Raw genomic sequence first — 10629 nt, 5'->3', positions numbered from 1 at the left:
CCGCTTGGTGGCCATGGCTTTGATTGTGCTTTGTCTTCAGGATCCTACTGGTAAAGCCATGCTTCATCTCCTGTTACAGTTCTTCAAAGAAATGCTTCAGGATCTTGATTCTACTTGTTTAAAATCCCCATGGAAAGCTCTGCTCTTGTTTGCAGCTGATCTGGGTGCAACTGTTTGGTACCCACTGAGTGGGAAGTTTGCTCAGCTTTAATTTTCCAGTTAGAATCATGTTAGCCGAACCAATTGAGATGTTTATGTTGTTGGCTGTTGTTTCTGCTATTAATTGTTGGTCCCCTTCTTAGGGCATGAACAGGATTAATTCTTTCCTCGCAAATTGCTGTGGATGGTCTGCCACTACGTGGGCTTCATCTTCAACGTCATCTTGTCCCTTCTTAAAACGAGTAATCGATTTGTAAACTGCTGATTTCTTTGGGGCCATTGTTCCATAAACTTTTTGTAAAGCATCAGTGATTTCACCATTCTCCTACCGAAGCCTCACTATAAATTTGATATTTGTTCTTGCTTCAATTTTAGCAGAATTCTTGTTGCTCTGATAGGCGCTCTTTTAAAACTGATGTCTTATCCTTCTTAGTGCCTCAAACTAGATCTTGTTCAGAGATGTTATAACAAGTTAGTATGAGTTTATTTTGGTGCAAAAAATTTTGCAGTGCTTGCATAGCTTTTTTATAATATACATTTTCCATGAACTTTTTGAAGACCCCTAGTGTGTGTGTATGTATATATACATATATGTATGCATACACACACATAATATCTGGAAGAATTACAACCCAAAAATATTAATAGTTTTTATCTGTAGATGTGTGTTTTGGGTAATTTTTTTGTTTTATTTGCTTATGTATTATTTTCTTTTTTTCCCAATTAACATGTATTACTTTTTCTCCAGTAAACATGCGTTACTTATGCCATTTAGAAAGTTTTAAATTTAACCTGTTATTAAAATGGTTTCTCTTTTAATAATATGTGATTTCTGTATATTTGCATTTATAGCCCAAACTTAGCATGGCCAAGTGCAGAAGAAATGTGGAAAACTTTTTGGAAGCCTGCCGAAAATTAGGAGTACCAGAGGTAACATCAAACTTAGTTCAATTAATTGTTTTAATTAAAGTTTCATTTAATATCTTTGTTTGAACCATTGACTAGATGTAAAGCTTTGTACATCCTTTTTAGTCTCAGTATTTAAGAAATAATATTGAATAAGTTATATAAAACTTTAAATTGTTCTAGTACAGTGAAATTAAAATGGCTTTATGCAGTATGTTCAATCGTGAGGAAAAAAGGAAAATAACTTAAGATATTGAAATAAATGTGAAATTACAAACTTGAAAAAAAAATTAATCAGCTTGATTCTGTACTCTAAGAACAGAAATTGCTCAAGCTGCAAGTGAGTGTTTAGTCAGGTTGCATGGAGTAGAATTTTGGAGCTGAGAGTTTCCTAACTCCAAGCTCTTAAGCAAAGACTTAAGATAATTGGGTGCCTACTAATTATTGATTTTCATTCCCTGTAGTTGCATTTGGGGTATGTTGATTATTCAAAATAATCAACATTGAAAATATTATAATTATTTTTATTATTATCATATCATTAGCCATTATCATTAATAATTACAATGTTTATATGTTGCTTCATAGTTTGTTAACTATTCGCATTTACAATTTTTTCCTTTACTCTGCTGTGGGTCCAATTGGCAGTTCTCTATAGCCAGCCTAACTACAGTTTGCTACCTTTTCCATCTCCCACGCTCAGCTCAAGCCTCAGCCTCAGGCAGATGGTTGATTTGGGGACTTTTAAAGACTTTGCTATTAGTAACATAAAATGATTTCTTAGGGAGACATGGGTCAGTCCAATCAGAATGTGGGGGTAGTCATATGATGTGAGAAGGTTATCATCACTCTAATAAACAGAAATGGATAGAAATTACATTTATGACTACTTCTATCTTTCCTAATACCCCTGGGACAAAGTAACTAAAAAATTCTATCATGAAATACTGTTTTTGAGTACATGAAAGAATTACATTTCAGTATATTTCTACTCAGTGATAGAAGTTAGTTATTGAAATTGACAAAGGCTTTTTTTCCCCTCTCCCTTCCTCTCTCTTTCCTTTTTCCTCATCCTTTTTTTCTTTACTTCCTTTCTCCCACCCTTTTTTTTCTTAGCTTGGTGGGGTTCAGAGATGGTAGGCTTCTAATTTTATTTGAGGAACCCCTCTCCCTTCCTCTCTCTTTCCTTTTTCCTCATCCTTTTTTTCTTTACTTCCTTTCTCCCACCCCTTTTTTTTCTTAGCTTGGTGGGGTTCAGAGATGGTAGGCTTCTAATTTTATTTGAGGAAAAGAAGAGCATTATTACAGCATCTTTAAGTCAGAGCTGTATCAATAAAAAGAAACTTACAAATTAGTTTTTAAAAAGAGTGCATTTTTATATAATGGACTAAGTGTCTTTGTGATCAATTCTGCTTTCAGCAATGTTAATCTGTGTGTCTATATTGTATGTGTATATTTTAATATTGCATATACATTCCTGGCTTTGAATATATGTGAAAAGCTTACACAATTTTCAGTGACTTGATTCTGCCATGGGCAAGTAAGATTTCCCATGTGACAATCAAAACTCTCCTTCCAGGTTTCAGATGATAAATTATTCATGTCTGTGTTAGAAAGCACTGATGAGTTATAACCTAACCCCCTGTGACTTTTTTTTAAACTCATCAATGTTTTTCTTAGCTTACAGTGATACAAAGTGAAATGGAAATGCCCTTTACCATTTACTGTGAGTAAAGATTGGTAATTATAATTTCCTTTTAAAGTGGGGGAAAAGGAAATTAAATTACCATAAAAATGCAGAGCAAAATTTATCATAATTTCTGAATTATGCCCCTAGCATAGTGCCCCAGCACTAATAGGCAACTCATAATTCCCACGAAGGTTGAAATACACAGAGGGAATGACCTTTTTGGCCAGTGTCCCAGTTAACCATGCTTAGTAAGAAATACATCACTTAGGTTATTTTAAAAAATTATTTTTAAGGTTTGAGGCGATTTTCAAGTTTGCAGTGTGTGTATGTGTGTATGTGTACATACATATTCATTCATCCTGTTGAATAAGCCAATAGCATTTTACTGGTGTACATATATATTCATTCATACTATTGGGTAAGGCAATAGCATTTTACTGGTGTACATATATATTCATTCATCCTATTGGGTAAGCCAATAGCATTTTACTTTAAATTCAATGCTACTAGAAAAAGTCTGTGAGCAGTTGAACTTCTTTAATGAGAATGTTAAAGTCAGTAAGAAATATTCTAGTAGAAAATCAGAAATTCTCAATTGGAAGGCAATTAGCAAATCTTCCTGTATATTCAAAACAGCATGTTTTCATGTCACAGAATGCATGAGGAAATGTTTTCATCTAGGAATATGACACTAAGTTGGGGGTCAGATGACTTCCTCACCCTTAGATATTTATACTTATTTCACTACTTATGAAGGTTGATGTTTGGGTGTATATGAAGCACAGCAGAATTGGTAATTTACACTAAAAAGATAATTGTATACAAAAGTATTTGCAGAAATTCTCCATCTACAATTAGACGTTTAAAAAGACTAGTACCTACAAAAAACAGAGGATCTATATTATTACTTTTCCTTATTGCATCAAACTTAATATTTGGGTAACAAAATATTTATTGATATCCCAGTAATCAACATACTTAATTTCCTATAATTTGCAAGCCTTTTCTACTTTCTTTTCCATCCATAACTTATATACACACACACACAAACCACAGAGGTCTTGAGTTCTGCATTTTATAAGCTAAATATCTAATTGACAATGATTAATCATCATATAGAGCCTAAAAAGTCGCAGCTGTGCTCTGAGTCTAAATTTGTTGCCCTTTGTAATAGAATCACAGTTTAAAACTACAAACCAAAGTCAGGGTCAGCAGTTTGTATAATTTTATCAGGTTCATATGGATGGAACACAGTAACTGAGCAGACGTAGTTAAAGTTATTACATGTAAAGTAATACAATGGAATGGAAGCAATTTTAAAATTATTCTGATTGTTAAGTTTATTCTGTTTTTCTATAGAAGTCCCCATGAACACAATCCCATGAATTTGCCCCAGGGTTGGTCAAGGTTCATGTAACATTTATGTGCTTCAACAGCTAGAGCCACTCTGTGGTTTGTTGAATACCCAGGAAATGTGTCCATGCACTATATGGCAGAATAGCACCAAATTCACTGAATATATAATAGAGGTTAGTGGGTGAGACTATCCCTCAGTGGTATTTTAAAACCATTTTTTACAGTAGGATAGGAGAGTGTGTTTCTGGTGTGGCTCATCTGTACATGTGGCTTCTTCAAATAGGCTACCTTCAGAACTGTGGACAGGTAAGACACCAGCTCATCGCTCTTTGTGCTGTTGTATCTGCATGGTCAGATTGTGCAGCTGTCTTTGACTTCCACTGTGAGTGTCAGCTTGGTCTTGAGGACAGAACTACCTGTGGTGGGCTTCCAAATTCTTTGTGTCATCAAAGAATCTGACTCCAACTTGGCCTTGGGTTCATGTGGCTCTTTATGGACATCTGAAGCTTCCTTTACCTTTTCTGAGTCAGCTTGGTCATTCCTGGCCTCTAACATCTACATAGCAGATTCATGGCTGACTAGTGGGGTTCCCACATCAATCTAAATTTAGGGCTGTTTCAAGGCTCTTATTACCATTCTCTCAGATCAAGAGAAATCTCTGATTTAGGAAGCATCAAAAGTATTTGAAAATAGATATTTATTTGGTTCACCAGGGACATTTTTCTATTCAATTTTAAATAAGTAGCCTTGGTCTCAGACTTCTCTAAGGAGTAAAGTAATGTCCACAGTTTACCAAACTTGCTCTCTTTAGAAAAGGAGGGAACTTAGAAAAGAAATGCACTTTTTTTTTCTAGCTGCCCAGTGCTGCATCTCCATTACTTACTGTCTCTAGGGAGCAAATAGAGGAGACGATTAAGGGCAGTGGCTCCATTGGTGGTAGTAGACACCTGACTTGCTCTCTTTAGAAAAGGAGGGAACTTAGAAAAGAAATGCACTTTTTTTTTCTAGCTGCCCAGGGCTGCATCTCCATTACTTACTGTGTCTAGGGAGCAAATAGAGGAGACGATTAAGGGCAGTGGCTCCATTGGTGGTAGTAGACACCTTGGCAGCTGATGGTCCCTTTCTGCCTGTCAGGCAGCCCAGGGGTGCTTTCAGGACTGTAGCAGGTGGAAGGTTTTCATTCCATGTCCACAAAGACAGGTCACTTGGTGTTCCTCAGCTTCTGCATAAGCCACATGCAGTTGAAAATAAAACACTAAGTACATTCAGATGCTAACAGAGATTGTGCTGATGTAAGTGGAATTAGGGCTGAGTTTTTCTTCTTTTTAGGACCTTTCATATTTGCATTTTTGTTGTTTCATAATGAGATTTTTATATGTGAGAGTAATAGTAATAACTTTCCTACTTTGGGAGGGTTTAGGAAATTATACATACATAACTGATGGAAATTTTGTTATTGAAAGACAGTCTATAAATTGAAGCTACTGTCTTTTTGTTTTAATCTTGAGAACAGGAGAAAAGAGTTTCTTATCCTCTTTGAGCCATATGACTCTTTTTCTTCCCCAAATCAATGGTTTTAGTATCAATTTAAATCATAACTAACACTATTTGGGGGAGGATGAGATTCTTATTATAAGATTTATTTTAATTTTCTATTTATATCGGTTAATTCTAAGGTTGAATAATCAGAGGTGCAGACTGACAGGTTTCTTATTTTACTAACATCAATTTTTAAATTCATACTTTTTTTCAAAAACCAGTCTCTAGCTTGTAAAATCAGTTATATCTTTTATAGGTAGTATGTGTTTACTGTTTATGTGAGCATCCGTTCCCAGGTGTATGCCTCCTGGTCACCTCTGGTCAATGGTCTGATAACCTTTCATATGTGAATGAACTATTTTAGAAGCACTATCTTCAGAAAGTTTTAAATTACATTTTTAGAATAATTAGCTTACCAACTTTAGAGGGTAACAATTTTAGCGTAAAATTGACAATTAGTTGTCATATATTTGGAGAAAATTGGAAAATTGAAAATGCTCCCTCACCTCTCTTATCTCCCTGCCAAAATACATCTTGTCATTAAGTTATGGCTCTAAATTTTCAGAATGACCATCAACATTCCTGTGCTATGATATTTTAGATTTAGCATATTGACTTTTAAAATTATACTTAAATAAGGATATTCCAAATCTCTAAATAAAACTTCTGCCTAGATATTGTTAGCTCTTAGAATTCATACTGTATTTACACCCAGAACTTCTATATAAACTAGACCTGCTGCCAAGTCTGTCTACCTTTCTGTTTGTGTCCATATTATTTGGGGAACCTGAGGCAATATTTGGTAATACTCTCAGACACACACTCCTGTTTTCACTCTAAGTGGATCATTTAACCTGTGGCAATTGTGATTTTTGTTCACCATGAAAGGAATTAGCATCCACTCTTGCCTCTGGGGACTCTGAGTGAATTAACTTTGTTTTTAAAATGCCTTGCAGTAATAACAAATGCTCTGTAAATACATGGTGAAATTTTGCCTCTTTAAATTTCCCTCCTTTTTAATGTTTTCCAATTTCAGTTTTCAGAAATAAAGATTATAATCTCTAAGTCCCTCTCATTAAGGCTAAGTTTTGGAAAGCACAAAAGTCAGAAAATCCCAAGTTCCCTTAGGAATTTCAACCCTAGTTCACAACGTAGCCTTATTGCAAAGGCTGGATCTAACCCTGTCACATGGGGTTGAATCAGACAACAGTTCTCAGATGGCCACAGCAGCCCACATTCCATACATTAATTATGGTGGTTCCCATTTTTGCCTACCAGACAGTCTTAGACCCATTCCTTTTTCTTTAGAGGTCATGATTTAATTTAAGCCAACCACCATTGGCTGTGACTGTAGGTTTTCCCCACTTTAGTGAAGCCCAGAACCTGTGGCATCATGAAATATCTTCCTGGATGAGAACAGTGGTTTGTGCTGCCTGCCTCTGTGAGGAGTGTACTCCTGAAGAAATACACTGAAAACTGCAGAGATGCTCTGACTCTAGCTCTTTGATGGTACTGCTTGGGAGCAGACCAGACATGTTTCACAGAGTTATGGGAAATGTGTTGAAATACTTGCTGGAGATAGAATGATTTGCTTTTAACATGGAAATACCACTTTTGTGAAAATCACATTACTATTTGCACAGAAGCCTTTCTTTCTTTTTTTTTAAAGATGACCGGTAAGGGGATCTTAACCCTTAGCTTGGTGTTGTCAGCACCACGCTCAGCCAGTGAGCGAACCGGATTTGTGAAAATCACATTACTATTTGCACAGAAGCCTTTCTGTCTGATGTCTGCTTTGCTTGGATTTCACTGGTCAAGCACAACATTGCAATAGAAAATTCTTATTGTGGTAGAAAACTTCTTTTCTCAGGTGTTTCTCCATCTGTTAATGCTTGACAAGCATCTGTCTCCCAGTGAAATCCAGCTTATGTGTAGCTGTTTTAATTCTTGGGAGAACTCTACATTAGTAGTTTGATTTCTCCAAATCCACTGAGTAAAGATGCAAGATCTGAATATGTTTGAGTTATTAATCTTAAAATATCTTTTGGTAAGAGTCCCTGTACCTTTATAAATAAAATAAAATTAGAATATTTTTAATTTTATTCAACCCACCTGGTATTGTAGTATTCCTACTTACGTGAGGGCATCGAGCTAACTTCAGAGGATACAAGCAAGACAAAGCCTCCTATAATCATCTTTCAGTTGCTCTGTGATTTGTATCTGCTTAGGAATAAGGCTAAAATAAAGGGCAATATTGCAGCAAAGTATGTAAAAAATATATATCATATATATTTTAATATATGTTAAATATATTATAATATATATATTTTAAATGCTTTGCCTTATTTGGACATAAAGCTGTATGTATGAAATATATCATGAATATTTTCAGTCCTTATTTAATTTGGAAACAAAACACAACTTTTCTTTCTTACTGACATATCAATTATAATCACTGTTAATTTCAAGCTGTGGTCACTTCTGGTTCAGGAATTCAGTGTATCCAAAAACTGTTTGCTTCCTGACAGCAATAGGCTGCCACAGGTCAACTCAGAAGACTAAGCACCTTATTTTTGCATTTAGTTTACAGTAGATGTTCTGCCTCCTGGTCTGATGAGTGTCAACTAGACAAAACGCAGAGGTCCATTTCCCCCAGCATACGTGTTTTGTAGTGAAGGACTTTACATCATAACCCTATGTAGGGATGTACCTTTGTTCTAACTGTACATCCAAGAAGCCTCCTCCAGACTTTGGTTAATGTGTAATTGCAAGAATATGAAATTTAATGAATTTTCAGCACTTGTAGAGACATAGTTTGAGCTAACATTCCCCAGAGGTTTCAACAATCCTAAAGTAAAAATGAATTAATTATGTGTGTTAACTTTCAGAGAGAAATACTTCATATTCAGTCTGCCTAGACCGGGATAAAAGGTGCATGAAGAGAATGGTGACCAGGGGTGGGGGACTAAACTTTGAAGATTACTTTTTTTTTCTTCAGTAAGGTCGAGTTCTAAATGTCCGAAGTGAAAAGCTCTTATTTTATGCCATTGGTGAGCACATGGTACCAGGTGAATATTAAAACCGTTTGAATGCCAGAATGATGACGTATATATTGCAGAACATGCTATTCCTCAATAGTGTAATTGTGAGTCGAGGATTTCTTTGTCCAGTTTGCATAAAACACATCGGGTATTCTACTTTTCTTTTGTAATGGATTTTAAATCTTTGATGGTGGAAGGGTTTTACCTGCTTGAAATAAGGATTTACTCTGCCATTTGCTAGTAACCAAAAATGTGTGCTGCTTTCCAGCTGTTCTTCTGTGTATTTTTAATCGTATGCACTGTCTCTTTCTGTTCTAATGGCTGCCCTCGGAATAGGCTGACCTCTGCTCTCCGTATGACATCCTGCGGTTGGATTTTCGTCACATTCGAAAGACTGTTGACACTCTGCTGGCACTCGGGGAGAAACCCCCACAACCAACTTCTGCCTTCTGCTCCAGGGACCTTATAGGCTTCTGTCTTGTCCATATTCTCTTTATAGTGCTGGTCTATATCACTTACCGCTGGAATGCTCTGTCCTCATAACATCTGCATGTGTGTCCAGGTGCTTTGCTCTGTCACCCTGATCTGTGGCAGGGCCCTTCCTCCCCTTGAGCCCTTGCCTTGCAAACTTCCATCCCTGTCATCTCTTCAGTAATCTCTCCAGTTCTGGAGCTGACTGTTTACAAACCAGATTTTCCAGAAGCACAAACTTTGTAGAATGCAGTTCCCATGAAGTAATTTCTCTCACTTACTGCAGACAACAATGACAGCTAAATGTACCCATACCCCTGCTTCTGGCTCCCTCATCCACACAGTGCCAAGAGCAGTGCTCTGCAGACCCTCTTCTCTCCCCCACAGTGAGCTTCTGCTGCCCTGGGTAGAGGGGAAGAGACCTCCAGGACAGGACGATGGGTTTTAGCATATAGAAGTCTTTCCTTTGGGTCAGTATTTAACTTAAATCCTAATGGAGGACTGTGCAATTTAGCTGCAGAGGAGCCACCTTGCAGAGAAGACAGAGCACCAACATTCTGGCCCAATGTTATCTATAAAAATCTTTAATAATTACCACTATTTTGAAAAACACCATCTGGAGAATGACTGCTTTGCCAACCATTCAATTGGATTCCTCCCCGTTTCCTACAGAGGGAGCTGGGAGGGGCACCAGGTAGGGTTGCTGCCAACTTCCACCCTGAGCAAGCCCGTCTGCCCTCTGCAGAAGGGACACGCCAGGGAAGCAAGGGCCATTGCTGTTAGAGCGCCCCCTGGAGGATTTGCTTACACACTAACTTTGTGTATTTTTACTTCCTACCCCTTGCTAGGTCTACTCTGAGTCTCTTAGGAAAGTATTTTTGAGAAGGGATTTCTATTTTTGAATACTGTAATGGATGGCTTTGGTTTTTTGCTACATCACATAATAGCTGTAGGTCCAGAATGTGATGTATTTGACTGTATTCATTTTCAAATGAAGCCATGAGTTATGGTACATTCTTGGTCCTGGGGCTTGGGTTACTATGGCAGGAGCCAATAATAAGATTGCTCTTATTTTAGAAGAATGTAGTTTCTCTAATTAAAAAGTTTCCATTTAACCTTTGGCTTCTAGTGACATTAACTAGCAAAGTGCTTTATTTTTAAGTCAGCTTAAAGGATTAATATCGACTATGTCTGCTTTTGGAGCAATGTGATCAGTTTGTAATTAAAAAAAAAAATGTTAGAATCTTATCTAGGGCAAGATATTCCCGGATTCTGGTATGTCTTTTTGTAAAATGAGAAGGCCCTGCTCCAAGGTCAAGCCAGTCTCCCCTAGGTTTTATTTTATATTATTTTTGCCAGTGCTGTTTGTTAGGTTGGGGAGATGATGGAGTTAACTTCCTCAAGATAAACTTCTACTTTACTGAGATGCAAACAGTCCTTATACGTGGCTATTAAAAATATAATCTT

General features: G+C 36.7%; 1 protein-coding gene across 4 annotated transcripts in view; it reads left to right on the top strand.

The window, feature by feature from the left end:
• LRCH1 (leucine-rich repeats and calponin homology (CH) domain containing 1) overlaps nucleotides 1-10629 on the top strand; it is a 208366-nt gene that overhangs the window by 186435 nt on the left and 11302 nt on the right. For 3 of the 4 annotated variants that reach the window (XM_008571768.1, XM_008571765.1, XM_008571767.1), the window contains one exon: nucleotides 1012-1089. In XM_008571768.1, coding sequence (XP_008569990.1) covers nucleotides 1012-1089 — 78 coding nt within the window. Of the gene's footprint in view, nucleotides 1-1011; nucleotides 1090-9027; nucleotides 9631-10629 lie in introns of those variants that run through there. The other variant, XM_008571769.1, reaches the window with a different exon arrangement.

The sequence above is a fragment of the Galeopterus variegatus genome, unplaced genomic scaffold (genome assembly GCF_000696425.1).
Source record: "Galeopterus variegatus unplaced genomic scaffold, G_variegatus-3.0.2 Scaffold716, whole genome shotgun sequence".
Taxonomy (NCBI): Eukaryota; Metazoa; Chordata; class Mammalia; order Dermoptera; family Cynocephalidae; genus Galeopterus; species Galeopterus variegatus.
The sequence above is the reverse complement of the archived record's forward strand: the minus strand, read 5'-3'. Positions and strand labels throughout refer to the sequence as shown.